This window comes from Lactuca serriola, chromosome 1, assembly GCF_051521515.1.
Source record: "Lactuca serriola cultivar US96UC23 chromosome 1, Lser_US96UC23_V15, whole genome shotgun sequence".
Classification (NCBI taxonomy): Eukaryota; Viridiplantae; Streptophyta; class Magnoliopsida; order Asterales; family Asteraceae; genus Lactuca; species Lactuca serriola.
Window position 1 is genome coordinate 804947 of NC_136408.1, and position 16189 is coordinate 821135.

Here is a 16189-nt window from a genome sequence, read left to right on the forward strand (position 1 = left end):
TTTGCCAAATTTTATGATTTTTAAGAAACTTAAATGTGACGTTTCATGTAACTTGAGGACAAGTTACACAAACACATTTTAGAATCATCTCTTAGATTAAAATGGATTGAAAACACATAATCAATTAACTTATCTATTAATCTAAGCAACTCATATGAACAAAGATAATTCACATCAAACTTTTTCATGTAATTAGCATAACTTTTAAACTAATACAAAACATGAATCTATTGACAATTATCTTTGAAATTGGATTAGCATGAACATTACCACATCAAAAACAAGTTTATAAGTCCAAAAACATCTTAGGGTAATGTTCCTAGTCCAATTCCAGCCAAAACAGTCGAATATATGTTGTCTGGGGTCCAACTCATCGAGTGCATGAACCATTCGGCGAGTTGGATGATTTTAGCCTTGGACTCGGCGAGTCCATCAGTGGACTCGGCGAGTCTGCTGTGCTGACAGCACCGAAATTCGATTTTTAAGCCAATTTTGCAAGTATAACAAAAAAACAAGCCTAGTCTCTGATACCACTGTTGGGTTTTGAGCATTCTAACACTCCTAAGTGTACATGCAACCCTAAATACCTTGGATCTATGTTTTCTCTATTATACATGCAATTATGAACTTTCCAAGGTATTACCCTATCTAGCATACAATAATTGATACTTGGGTAATCAAATGGATAGAATACATACCTTTGTTTGATGTAGCTTGTCTTCATGAACCTTGAGTGCATAGTGCCCCAAGTGTGACACCTCAAATGGTTCACACAACACCATGAACTCATGGATTAACCTTGAGAATAAGGATACTTTGATTCTCTCTAGTGAAATCAGCAAGCCCTCTTAGTGTACACACACTAGTGCCCATTTCATCAACCAAGGACCTCTTTATATATGGTGGAGATTAGGGTTAAACCCTAATACCCATGACCTTTCATTTCTTATGATCCATGGGTTAAACACTCCATGGACTATCCATGAAAGCTTAGCCCAACTTAAATGAACTTGGCCCATCACACATATATATCTAAGAGTCCATATTTAATTAGTTCCTTTTGATCACTTAAATAATTATAAATTAATTCTTGATAAATACTAATTAAATATTATGATTATATATTAATATATTAGAACTTATAATATATTAATATAAAATCACTAGTATCCTTTTTCCTCATCTTGTCAATCCAATTGTCCCGATGCCATGCGACCCAAATGGACCATGTCGGGTCGAGTCAAGTCTTACTAATTATAGTTATGTACTTAGATATTAATCCAACATTTTGAATGCCTCAATAAATCTTGGACTCAACTTCCGTCTCTTTTCAAATCTTATAAGTCCCTTATATGGCGAGAATTTGAGCAACACCAAATCTCCAACTTCAAAACTAATTGGTCATCGCTTCTTGTCAGTATAACTCTTTTGGAGATCATGAGCTGCTAAGATCCATTCTCTAATCACCTTTAGCTTTTCGGTAGTCTGATGGACTATCTCGGGTCCCGTAAACTGATTTTCTCCAGCCTCAAGCCAACAAGACGAGGTACGACAGTTTTGTCCGTACAAGGCTTTATAAGGTGCCATCTCAATTCTCAAATGGTAACTATTGTTGTAGGAAAACTCTACTAAGGGTAGATGTTGATCCCACTTCCCTTGGAACTCTAAGGTACATGTTGTCAACATATCTTCTAGTGTTTAAGTTGTCCTTCCACTCTGACCATCAATATATGGATGGTAGGCTGTACTCAAACACAACTTTGTGCCCATCTATTCTTGTAGGCTCTTCCAACACCTTGATGTGAAATGAATATCATGATCTGACACAACTATCTCTTTCACATAGACATCTGCAAGATTATCCATAGACCATCTCTCATTGGCGGCTATGAAGTGTGCACTCTTTGTGAATGGATCCATGATTAACCAAATAATGTCGCGACCATTCTATATCCTAGATAGTTTAATCACAAAATAAATGGTGATGTCCTCCCACTTACCCATGGGTACAGGCAAGGGCTCAAAACTCCCATATGGTTTTTGATGTTGCGCTTTAACTCTTGCACACGTCACACACTCAACCACATACTTAATAACATCGAGCTTCATTGTCGGCCATCAATAGTAAGGTTTCAAATCCCTATACATCTTGGTACTGTCGGGATGAATCGAGTACATGGTATTGTTGGCTTCTTCCATAAGAAAATCTCTCATTCCTCCCATCTTAGGCACCCAAATCATGTTTTGGAAGACCTTCAACCCTTGGCCGTTTGTACTAAATTCTGTGACAACCCGAAATTTTCCATCCAGTACAGTCAAAAACTTCAATAAAAGTCAAACTCAGTGCTATTATCTTTTAGCACAATTAAGAGTTTATTTGCGCGTTTTGAGCCTTGTAGACTTAAGGATTAAGTGTCGAGGTTTATCTGCTAAATCGATAGCTCAAAGAACAAGTCTGGAAGACCTTGAACAGGATTTCACGACAACCACATTGGATTTTATGGCTGTAAACTCCATGTGGGCCGTAAACTCCTCCTATAAGGTCAAGTCCTAGCCATTTGTTTCATTCCTCCCTTCCATTTAGCCAAAATCCTCTCAAGTATCATCCCGATCTTCATCCCCTATCTTCAAAACTCGTAAGCTTATTGTCTTAACTAGTTGTTATCTTGCATAAACTAGTAATCTTACATGATTTCATCCGTGAAATCATTCCATTTTGTAGATCTTCAAGTTCCACCAAGAACACCAAGAACACACACTCGTGTTCTTGGCCAAAACCGACCATTCAAGCTCCTAGATCATAAGTACTCTTAATCCAACTCATTGTACACTAGTTTTATCATGTTTAAGACTTAGAAAGCATAAGAAATCATAGGATTTAAGGAGTTTATGGCCAAGGCATGTTCTTGGGCCGTAAACCCCTTTTAAGGGTGCAAATGACACCCTAACACCGTAGTAAGCCTTGGTTAGTGACATAGAACCTTACACCATTGACCTAAGGACTACAATTCACGAAATGGTACTCCTTACCATGAGTTTACGGCCGTAAACTCATGGGAGAGTGGTCCCAGGGCCGTAAACACCATACAAGGTCATTTTAGGACCTTAAACCTCCCCCCCCCCCCAACACTTGTTTAAAGCTTTGGAGCACTTAACCACTTAAGACCTTAGAGTTTTAAGACCCTTTTGGTGACCAATTGAGAGTTTACGGACAGGAATAAACTCCCCTGGGCCGTAAACTCCAACAAACATGGTCATTGGACCATAAACTCCCGTATGAGGCCTTGCACTCCTTTATTGCAACCCGATAGCCTACTAGCACTTGACCAGAGTATTTTCCTCGCAATAGGATGTTTCTACATGTTTAATTATTATTATAATCACTAATTGTTTATATACATATGTCTTCATATGAAATTAGGATCATTGTGTGTGTCTAAGTCTTCACTTGACACCAAACACTTGTCCGACACTTCCTTCCGATCCGCTCACTGCAGATGAGTTCATACCCCCTTGAATTAGCCTTTTAAATGTTTATAAATGTTTTTAAATGCTTTACGGGGGGAAATAAAAGTTGAATCATGCTAGTTATTATATCAATCACATGTGATTAATAACCAGCATGCAATTGGATTTACTATACGTTAACTGTTTTACCAAATAGATTTCTTCAAATGTTTTCTTAGACATTTTTATAGGTTTAAAACTCTTTATTAAACTGTTTATTATATATTGTATGTTTCATTTCAAACTCTTTTACAATTGTGTTTCAAACAAGGTTTCTTTATACTTAAACTGTTTTATCAAACAAATACTTTCAAACCGTTTTATAAACTGACATCAAGTCGATCTTTTCTTAGATATTAATCTTTTTCAAAGGTTTTACAAAACTTCTTTTATGCTTTTATATTATCAAATGCATGCCCATATATGTATAGTTATATAAGTAATGTTTAAAGGACTTAGGAAGGCTAACTCACTCTATTTCCTTTTCCTCGTTGGGATGTGGTTACGGGGTATCGGTTATCCGTCCGAATGTCGTCAAAATATTAGTTATATATCATGTATACATATGTAGACATAAAAGCTTTCCTCAGTCAGTTCAGTAGCTTTGGGTATCAAAGGCATACTTCAGGTTATACACGTACCCCATTAGTAACTATTATAGGGATAGTTAGGAGATACTACTTACCATTCCAAGTACAAGGAATCACACAAGAGTCAGTTCATTCATGAGTCTATACTAATACATTACATGTTACATGATTACGTTTACATAGATACGCTTACATGAGTACGTTTACATAGATACGCTTACATGAGTACGTTTACATAGATACGTTTACGTGAGTACGTTTACATAGATACTCTTACATGGATACTTTTACGTAGATAATATATGATGAGTTACTATTATATATTATATGTGTAGATACTATTATATAATTCTCCTTCTTATCTTTATTTTGTGATACATTCACATAATCGATGAGATAGATTGGACTTAATATCCTAGTACCAAAGGATACTTTGTGGGACTAACCATTCCTATAACCACTGTTAGCTATAGAGGTAAATGCACATCTACTGATGTCTACGGTTGATACCATTAGAGGTATACTTTAAGGGACTAACTATTCCTACACCCAGCTGTTATCTACAGAGGTAAATGTACATCTACGGATGTCTACAGTTAACACTCTTAGTTATCCTAGTACAAAAGAATAATACTTAAGTTATTTATATTATTACCTTTATCTTGTGACACATTCACATAACCGATGAGGTGAATTATATTTGAGTATCCTAGTACCTAAGGATAAAATTTCTTACATTAATAAAAATAGTAGTACAGTCGGGTCTTGGTAGAAGGCTACTTTCAAAACAGTTGGGTCTTGGTAGAAGACTACTTTCAAAACAGTTAGGTCTTGGTAGAAGATTTCTTTTATACTAATAGGGATCATAGGGACTTCTAGGGCTTTCCAAACGCTTTCAACTACTTACAAACATTTTCACACTTATACGAACTTTCTTTCAAAACAATTTCAAGTCTTTCATTACAAGTTTTACAAATCAAAGACACATTAATACTTATGAATTCACCATCTTTTTGGCTGATACTCGCTTTCAAAATAACTTGTATTCTCAGGTCACAAATAGACAGGTACGACAACCAGGTTTTGTGAAGACGGAGCAGTCCAGACTCGTCTTATATTCTGATTAATCATTTTATTGTTGTATATTATGAAAGAACACACATGTAATTAAAATTATACTATTAATGCAATGGATGATGTTGTCGCTTGTTTACTACTTTACATTGTTGTGATACACTACATCACGTCCTCCGCCCTAGAACGTTTCCGCCGTTCACGGTTTTGGGGTGTGACAAATTCAAATGTTTTACCTAAACACTCTTCTTTTCGATTATATCCTTCCAAAGCTTCTTCCTGAGTTTTCTTGATACTCTCTACAATTATTGAGACAATCTCAATTCTCAATGCCCTTGGTTTCTTCCTTTTCAAATTTATCTTTCTACTCAAAACATCTGCTAAGATATTGGGCTTTACCATGGTGGTAAAGTATATCGTAGTCATAATCCTTGAATAATTCTAGCTAGCGTCGTTGTCTCATATTTAACTCCTTTTGATCGAAGAGATACTGGAGACTTTTGATTAGTGTAAAACTTACACTTCGTGTTGTAAAGATAATTCCTCCATATATTTAATGCAAATACTATTGATGCCAACTCCAAATCATGAATGGGGTAGTTCTTCTCATGTTCTTTTAATTGTCGAGATGCATATGCTATCACTTTATCTCTCTGGGTCGGGAAACAACCTAACCCAACTCCAGATGCATCACTATAAACTACGAAGTCTTCAACTCTGTCAGGTAAAGAAAGAATTATTGCTTCACACAATTTCTTCTTTAATTGCTCAAAATCATCTTCATGCTTCTCATTGCATGTATATATAGCTCCTTTATGGGAAAAAGTTGTCAATGGAGCAACTATCGAAGAAAAGTCTTGGATAAATGTTTTGTAATATCTAACTAATCCTAGAAGGCTTCAAATCCCGGTGAGACTTTTGGTCATTCCCACTTCATCATAGCTTCAGTTTTTGTTGGGCCAATCATTATCCATTCTTGGTTAACCACGTGACCCAAGAATTGGACTTCCCGAATCGAAAAATCACATTTTGACAACTTTGCATACAACTTCTCCTTCTTCACCACTTCTAACACTTCTCTTAAGTGCTTGCCATGCTCCTGCTGGTTCTTTGAATATACAAGAATGTCATCGATGAACACTATTACAGTTTTTCCAAGGAAAGGTCTTCATACCCTTTTCATCAAATCCATAAATATTGTTGGAGCATTGGTTACTCCAAACGATATAACAAAAACTCATAATGTCCATATCTTGCTTTCAAATGTAATATATATATATATATATATATATATATATATATTGCTTTCTCACCTTCATCTAATGATATCCTGACCTAAGATCGATCTTTGAGAAATAGCTTGCACACTGCAACTGATCGAACAGGTTATCAATTCTTGGCAATGGTTACTTGTTCTTCACCGTTGCCTTGTTCATATCTTTGTAATCTATGCATATCCTTATGCTTCCATCCTTCTTCTTTACAAATAACACCAGTTCTCCCTAGGGTGATGAACTAGTTCTAACGAAACCTTTGTCCAACAACTCCTGAAGTTGCATCATTAGCTCCTTCGTCTCGACGGTGCTAATCGGTAAGGTGCTTTTGCTATAGGTGTGGTTCTTGGCAACAAGTTTATCATGAACTCTACTTGTCTATCATGGGAAATCTGTTGGATTAGGTGTCTAAGCCCATAACTATAATTGGTATTTACTTGACCCGAGAGTAGCATGGTGCATTTGGGTTGCCTTCACCAGAACAATCTGATAGGATGGATATTTGAGAAAGAGGTTATTTATGATTTATTAATATATTACAAGTATAATATATTAATTATGAAATCATATTATTTAATTAGTATTAATCAATAATTAATTTGGAATTAATTTAGTGATCAAAAGAGACTAATTAAATTCATGGGGACTGATTATGTAAATCAGTGATATATAGTGTTTGGGATATTGATCCATGATGGGATAAGTTTATGTAAGTATCCATGAACAGTTACACTACATGAGATATGGATCATAACCCAATTGTATGTATTAGGGTTCACCCATGACTCTTGGAATCCTACATTATATAAATTTTACCCCTTAGCCTAAATCAGGACCCTAAGTATTCTAAGAGAGATAGCCGATTTTGGACTGTCTAGCCTCTCTCTCAAAGTCCTCCTTTGTTCATGGTGTTTGTGAACCATTTGAAGCATCACACTTGAGGTACTAAGCTCTTGAAAGGCCAACAACTACAAGCTACACAAAGAGGCATTATTCTAACTAGTTTTATGATTCATGTACCATAATTGTATGCTGGTTGTAGGCTTCAAGATTTGGAAATTTTATTACATGTATAACTAGAGAAAACTTAGATCCAAAGCTATTAGGGTTGTATGTGCACAATAGTAGTGTTATAGTACACAAAACCCAACAAAATCCATGAAGATCTTCGGGAAAGACCCCCGGAAAGTCGCACACCATGGGTATGTTGCTTATCCCATTCTTCTCATTCTTTGCATCGATCACGAATGCCAAGTTTAATATACACCCTTTCGACAAACACTCTTTGGCTTTCATCAGGGAGATGATTCTAGAATTTAGTCTATGTTTTTCCTCATACACCAAAAATGGTTCTCTTCCAGGTGGTTTGATCACTATAATCTTCTTTCAACACTTGATGTCGGCATCGTTCGCACTAAGCCAATCCATCCCTAACACAATGTCAAAGTCGTTTAACTCAATGGGAAACAATTCCTCATGGAATTTATTCCCATTCAAGTTGATGACAATGTTCTTAATACAATCACTAACAGGTTTGAATTTTCCACTATCAACTTCGACTACTAGATCACTATCTAGTTTATCTACAGGCAATGCTAGTCTTCGGCCAAGTTTATACAATATAAAAGAGTAATTAGCTCTAGAATCAAACAATATATTGGCAAGCAGATCATTAATGAGAAAGGTACCTAAAGTGACATTTGCTTCATCCCTTGCTGCTTCCAGAGTCATCTAGAATGTTCTTGCCTTTGGCTTAGGCGGCAAATTAGCCTTTGCAACCTCCTCCTTCTTCGGGTATTCCTTTGTAATATTCCCTTCTTCATTACATCCGTAACACACTTTTGTTGGATGTACACTCATTGGCATAATAACTAGTTCTCCAACACTTGTAACAGGCAACTCTTCACCACATTTCCCAAAGTGCTTCTTCTTGCACTTCCTGCACCATTTTGTTTCTCCTTTACCCCCAAATTTTTTGGAACCTGATTTTGAAAATCTATTCTTCTTGTTGGACCTTGAAGATCCATCAAACTTCATTTTCTCTCTTACCTTTGTGCTCTACATACCTTTCTCCCAAAGTTGCGTCTCCACATTCTTGGCTGCTTTGATGGTTGTCTTCAAAGTAGTCGTCATCTTTACTGTTGGACCAAATCCCGCTGGTAGTCTGTTAGCAAACCTCTCTCTCTTTCTCTCTCTCTCTCTCTCTCTCTATCTATCTATCTATCTATCTATCTTGGGGAGTTTAGTGGGGACCAAGTAGGGGAATAGCTTCATCTTTTCAGTTAATGTGTTGGCATACTCATCAACACTCATCTTCCCCTTCTTCAGGTTCTAAAACTTTTTGTTCAGGTCTATCAGATCCACCTCCGAGCAGTACTGCATCTTCAATTGCTCCAAGGATGCTTCAAGACATCCTCATGGATTCTCCCTACGAAATTGTATCCATCAACAACTTCCACCAGCTTAAAACTTTCGTCTTCAGTTGCCTGACTAAAAGGACGGTTTTCTGCAGTTACAACTCTCAAATACCATCTCAATCTCGGAGATCCAGTCCATAACCTCTATTGGTTTTAGGATTCCAGAAAGACTTGGTGGTTTGGTACCTATGAAGTCCTTATACTTACACCCATCCTTGTCAATCCCACTGTCCAGGTTGTTTCTCCTTATCACTCAGGGTTTGTCTTAACTCATAGTCCAGCTGTAATTTCTTTCCTCCGACTATTCCCCTCCCAACTTACATTGCACATTGGGTGCAGTAGGTTCTCCCTCATTTTCCTGGATTATATTCCTTGTCTCCTCCATTTGATGGTCGAGCATCATCCTCATCATTGTATGTACTCCTTCCTTCATAATTTGATCGGATGCAGCTGATACCTCTAGTGTACACACAATCACTCGTGGCTCAGGATGCTAGTTTCCATTAGGATTTCCTAATCTGCTGTGTGTTCTTACCATGACATTCAATACACCAAAGTAGACGTCCATTGTATAGTGACAAGAATTAAGATAGGCAAAGCTCTATGATAGACGTATGAGTCTCCTTATCACTTCAAAATGTTATATGCCAATTCTAATATTGTAGCTAAACATTTAGAAACCTGAACACATAAAGGTCCCAGATCCGATCAGCAATAGACCATAGATCCGATCAAATAATAGCATACTAAAGCATATAAGGCATATTATAGCTATAACATAAATCATTTAGCATATAAAAGCAATTTAGGCATCTTCCCTAAAATAAGCTAGTGCTCGTGTCTATTCAGACATACTTCTTAAATATAGCAGACACTCATTTCATAATCATCGCTTAGCATTCTAAGTCTAAGTATAGAAAGCCTACAAATTCCTAGTTTGCTTAAACTAATGCTCTAATACCAACTGTGACATCCCCAATTTCATGAATAGAAAGGATCGACTTATTTATGCTTATTTAAAATCAGAGTATCCTTTTTGAAGAATAACACGGCATAATTTGTTCCCAAAAAAATGATAATAATATTATCAAAGTATTTATGAAGAAATGTATTTTATTTAAAAACGTTAAGATGTAATCGTCAATATAGTCATAAGCATAAACGGAAATAATATAGGCCTTACAAACATCTATTATTCTACTGGCCTATAATCCATAAATCTCTCATCTCATCATCACACCTATGCCCTCGTACGACTACCTGTAAGACTAGAAACTAAGTGGGTCAGACTTGGGAGCAAGGTAAGCACATAGGGTTTTCAACCCACAATAATTAATCTCTTTTAATTACATATATTTTCATCAAATCATTCAACTCGACTACCCATTCTCGTTATCCTCACTTTCTTTCCCTAAGGCATATAATTCGAGGGACCTATCCTAAGGATCATCTTCTACATAGACATTATTTATTAGGGGATTCCTTAGTAATATATGTAAATAAGGAAACCGTGGTGGGGGGATGGAGTACAACTAATGAGCACTTAGTTCAAAAACACCTACAGGTTACGAGCCCGCTCGCGTTCCAGTGGACTGTCTAGAATAGTCTGTAGTCGTTATCTATACTCTTCTAGAAGACTAGATCATCTTTAAATCCAAGGCCTCTCATCCTCTATCCCGTCTTTCATCTCTAATCATCTATATCATCTTTTATCTACCTATCTCTACCCACTATATATTTATAGGTATAAAAATACATATACAGTTTGAATCAAGTAAAACATGTATAAATCGTTTATCTAGCATAGATATCAGGAACATGGTTAATAGGCACACATAGCATGTAATTATCTTAAATGCTTCATATCTATGTGTAAGATGAAAGTAACTATGCACTCACTTGTTAAAGTGAGGACTTGAAACTTGGACACTGCTTCCCTTCTAGAAACTGACTTTTCTTTTTACTTAACTCACTATCATTATCCCTACGTCTAAGTCTAATATTCTACGTGACTGAAAATAGTATAGACCAGTCAATCATTCCAATGAATGCCGATAGTTCTATCAAATAAGGATCAGCCATGTAGCATAGTTGGGAGGCAGGACCATTTCGGCGTATAGCCTTACTGAAATCCAACAACCAAGCCAACGTGATCATTCTAGAGACCTCCCCCATAAGTAGATCAATCAATATTACAACTTGACATTACTGATAGTTCTTATTTATAAATTCATAACAACGCCTATGAATTGAAATTTAAATTACACTAAAATAAAATAGAGTGTAATTTAACATATAGGGTTCCCTAGACAAACGTCCGAAAATTGCACTGGCGGAACTTTGGGCTGATAGATACTAGATACTGGGCTCCTAGGGACCTCAGAACTTGCCAAAATATCCTAAGTACTAAGAGAATCTCAGACCAAAAGAAGTAGAATTTTAGAGAGAGTTGTAGAGGAGATGTGGGGAAAGTTATGAGCATTAAATAGCTACTTATAGGCTGAAATATGGTCATGCGTGCCATGCAAGGGCAGGTGTGTGTCGTGCACCTACTTAGGCGCTACTTCTCCTCTCTCAGCATGACACGTGGCGGAATTTGGTTGGGGCATCGTGGCGGCTTCTAGAAGGCTATGCGCGAGGCGCACACACGCACAATGATTTTCAAATCTTCAAAATTGCATAAATTCTTCATCCGAACTCCATTTTTAATGTTCTTTATATCCATGTGTAGCTATCGACGGGATCTAAAAGTTTCATTTAGACTCCATCGACTAGTTTTGAATTTATTGATTTTTCACTAGCTTAGACTGTTAAGCTTCGTATAAATGTATAACTCTCTCATCTAATGTCCGTTTTATACTGCCTTTATATCTTTGAACTCCAAAAATGATATCTTCAATTTTCGTTTAGTTTGCTTCGGTTAAAAATCGACCGATCTAAATTCAATTTCTGAGTTGTATATTGTTTCGTTGAATCTTAGAAAAGTCATAAATTCCTCTAATGAAGTCAGCTTTTGACATTCTCTATATGTATGCTCTCGGTTTGATGAATACTACGACTTTCATTTAGAACACTAAGTATAAAAAGTAACCTAACAAAAATTACTTTTTACAACACGAGTTGTCGTATCGGGTCGAATCACGAAACTTCAACGGATCATAACTTCTTCGTTATAAGTCCGATTTAGGCGTTCCTTATATCTCCAGAATCCTTATTACGACAACTTCAACTTTTGTCAAGGATATTTTTCCTAATTATTATTATTCTATTTAGACGTGTATTTTGTTCTTATTTTTTTCACTACAAATAATTACACATAAATCACATAATACTCAAATATTTTCCCGTTATTATAGCCAATAGGTTAACATTGTTGACCCTAACTATTATATCATCTTATTAATGCCTAGTGAGAAATGTGGGTGTTACATCCCAACATAGAGCTACGCCCGATGTACAGAAGTCTATACCCAACATACAGAAGTCTATGCCCAACATATAGAGGGCTACGCCTAGTGTAGATCTCTTGCTCCTAAAAACTTCTATTAAGCTCTTAATACAGCAAGATAAACTCTCAAACTCATATATCTAATCTAAATGAATGTCTTAATGGTTAAAATCTCAGACTTTATCCCTTTTCAAGGCCAAGAAGAGCACAAAACCAAACTTTAAGTCCATACTGTAACCTTTTGCTCAAGAATTCATGCATGGATGAGAGTGACCAAGCTCTTATTTTATGACTCTATAACCTCAAAAACATCATAATGAGGCATTCAAATGGTATTGAGTAACCCGTACTCACAAGAACCAAGAATATGGGGACAAAAGCATAAAAATCATAACCATACTGGATATAATATGTACAAGTATCAAGATGAAAGTGTTATACCTTTCATAGATATTTGTTGGCTTGTAAATCCCAGATTTACACGCATTGAAGCTTTCCACTTGATTCTACAAACACTTTCTTAGTTCAAAGATCACACAAAACTCTCTAAAAGCTCCAAAACTCACAATTAGTGGCTAGGTTTTCAAAGGAACGATATGAGGTGATGGAGACTGGTCATGGGAAAGATTCCAAGAAGTTAGAGCCCTCAAATATGGCTCAAAACTGTAGGGTTAGGGTTTTGGTATGCAGCAGCTACACCCAACATAGCATTACCTACACTGAACGTAGCTCATTAAACTCGCATCCAAAATTCATCAACTATGTTCAACGTCGCTTTCCTACGCCCGTCATAGGGCAAAATTTCAAATTTCTAGTTAAACTTCAAAAAGTCATAACTTCTTCGTTTCAACTGCATTTTCAGTGATTTTATATGCACAAAAAGGTATTGACGAGACCCACAATCCTATTTAATTACTTTTGGCTTAACACATGTCGAACTATAACAATAATCCATGCAAAAAGCCCAACATAAAAAATTTCCCATTTTTTCCTTTGGTTTCAACACACAAATCAAGGGCTTAGGTCTCATAAGCAATATTATCAACATTCAATGACGTCTAAAATTTATTTCCTCAAATCCCAACGCCTTTACATGATCGAATTACACTCTACAATCATAAATTAAGAAATGTCTCAGAACAGGGTGTTACAACTCTCACCCACTTAAACTAGATTTCATCCTCGAAATCCGTCTTGATCAGAATATTTGGAAACAACACCAACGAATTCCATAAGTTCCCTACAACTAATTCGAATTCAAGTCATCCATGAAGAAACTCGAGAGGCCACCCGGAATCCCATAAATGCCAACAATAACCCAACTACTTGAAAAAACACTCAGTTACATATCTATCTCCCTTCCCTAACTATAAGACACAACTCACAATGAAAACCATTCAAACTGGAACTACAATCCAATTCAAAAATATGCTCCCAAAATCGAAAACCCATCAGTCAAAACTATAGTAACCATACTCTAAGATAGATGATCATCCTTTCATTGTATATACCATTAGTCCATGACTATGATCACCACCAAACCATGCTTAATGAATACCCAACACATTTGGTTCATGAATTTCAACCAATCTCAATTATGGAAATCATGCCCAAACGATCTCAAATACTCACATGACATCTTGAAAAGTCATCACCAACCCACCGCTCCCAGGATTGTAATAATGATCAATCCAAATCCTTGCATGGCATCCAACTCGCACGTCATCTCAGGTGTACAACCACCTGGCACATCCTTCCATGAATTTACCACAAACTTTATGACCCGAATTTTTAGAATCAATACCCAACATTGGCAACCAAACTCCTAATAAACGGCCGACAAGAAAACTAGGGGGTTCACAAATGCAAACGTTCTGCAAATGACCTCCGATTCACAAGACTTCTATCCCAAAACAAAATTTAAATATTCGCATAATCCAAACCAACCGGTCACTGAGCCTCCCGACCCCAAAATGTTCTAAAACACAACCACGCCAAATGCTATCAGCCTGACACCAAAGAGCCTCAATCATATGAATCTCGGGTCCCACCCACATGAGGCATACACTCACCGGTTCATGATTCACCGTGACACCATCTAATCCACTAGAATGTTAAGATTACAGAACACATTGATATTGCTGTCATCCCATCACTAGTCTAAAGACTCATAACCAACATTACATGCCCAGGGCATATCTTCAAATGTCTGAATGGTTAGCTCACCCAAGATAACCTAACCAAACTAGCGTCGCCGACAGGTATCACCCAAGATAACATAACCAAAAAGGCCTCGCCCATAGGTCTCACCCAAGATAATCATAACCAAAAAGGCCTCTCCCAATAATCAAAAGCTAGTCAAGCCTAAACATCACCACAAATCTAAAACCCTTCATGCCCAACAAGGAGCGGCTCAACAACAATGACGCGCCCGACTCAACCTAAGTGAATGGTGTGATCCTCCCACTGTCTTACAATCACCATCGATACGCCCTAGCCCATCCCATGTTTTTGCCAACAATCCATAAGAATACTCACCCTAAAACTCAACACAGGTAGAAACCTAAAACATCCCAAAATTCAAGACTAAAAATTTTCTTTTTAATAAAACATTACTTAAAGCAAAATCATCAATCCAATTATAATCAGACTATTAATTTCCAAAACACATGTTCATTATCAAAGTAAAACATTCCCAGGCTATCTAATTTATGGTGCGTGCCATGCGATCACCCCGAGCTCTTCCCTCCGCTACCGGAAGTACCTGAAACCAAATCTGAAAACCGTAAGCACGAAGCTTAGTGAGTTCCCCACCCTACCACATACCATGCATAACCACATACTGCACATACTAGGCCACGCCCGCTATCCTGGGCCTTGCCCCCTACCTCGGGCCTCGCCCGCTACAACGGCCCCGCCGCTCCAGGCCCCGCCTGGCTTCGATCCCCGCTCGGATACAGATCTATTTCACTTAGGCCTCGCCTGTCACAGGGCCTCGCCCACTAACATATAATAGCACATAAACATATCACATCACATCACATAAGCTAAACACATACTAACGGATCTTGTCCTAAGGCCTCGCCTATCTCAAGGCCACGCCCTTTTCCTGCTACTGATGAGTCATGGAACCCCGTCCATACTCCTGCTGATAGTGAGGTACGGGCCCAGCCCACCCTCACTCCTTCCCTAACTTGGGCCTCGCCGCTGATCTACTGCTACTGAGATGTGGAACACCATCCACACTCTGGTATTGGTGAGATACGGGACCTCGCCCACACTCACCTCCCTACCAGGCACATACAAGTATCACACAGACAACAAGTATAAACTATCACATAAACCATTCCTTGGGCACCCGCCCTCTATCATTGGACCTCGTCCCGAATATCATACTAGCATACTGTGCCTAGGGCTAACCCCCAGGTCTTCTACTCATAACTACATGGGCCGGCATTGTAGCCGTTGACCCATTCATACAAAGGGAAACTCACCTGCACTGGCTGAACTGGCTGATGAACTCACTAGCTGCTGCCCGGCAACTCTCTGAACTATTGCTCCACTCGCTCCCCGAGCTACCAATTTCAAAGCAACACTGAGTCTAACTGACCCCCGAAAGACAACCAAGTTAACTCTGGTCAAAGTCAAAGTCCTGGTCAAAGTCAACCTTCCAGGTCAACCCTACTCGCCGAGTCACCCTATTGACTCGCCGAGTTCATATGTTCAAAGTTCTTCTATTCACGACTCGACTCGCCGAGTCAGTCCATGACTCGCTGAGTCTACCGATTTCCGAGTCCTGACCTGTCCAAATCATCGAGTCTTCATTCGACTCACTGATTCGAGTCTCAACTCGAAGGGTTTGAGGTTTCGCGACCTGAC

At 37.8% G+C, this 16189-nt stretch overlaps 1 protein-coding gene across 1 annotated transcript; it reads right to left on the bottom strand.

Annotated features, from left to right (window-relative positions):
• Positions 1–7831: 7831 nt before the first annotated feature.
• Positions 7832–8176, bottom strand: LOC145101706 (uncharacterized). Its single transcript, XM_079038981.1, has one exon. The coding sequence runs from the start codon at positions 8174–8176 to the stop codon at positions 7832–7834; it is 345 nt and encodes a 114-aa protein (XP_078895107.1).
• Between the last annotated feature and the right edge of the window lie 8013 nt (positions 8177–16189).

What these genes read in the sequence shown, in the direction of transcription:
- LOC145101706 (XM_079038981.1), bottom strand. Translation starts at nt 8,176, where the DNA reads ATGACTCTGGAAGCAGCAAGGGATGAAGCAAATGTCACTTTAGGTACC.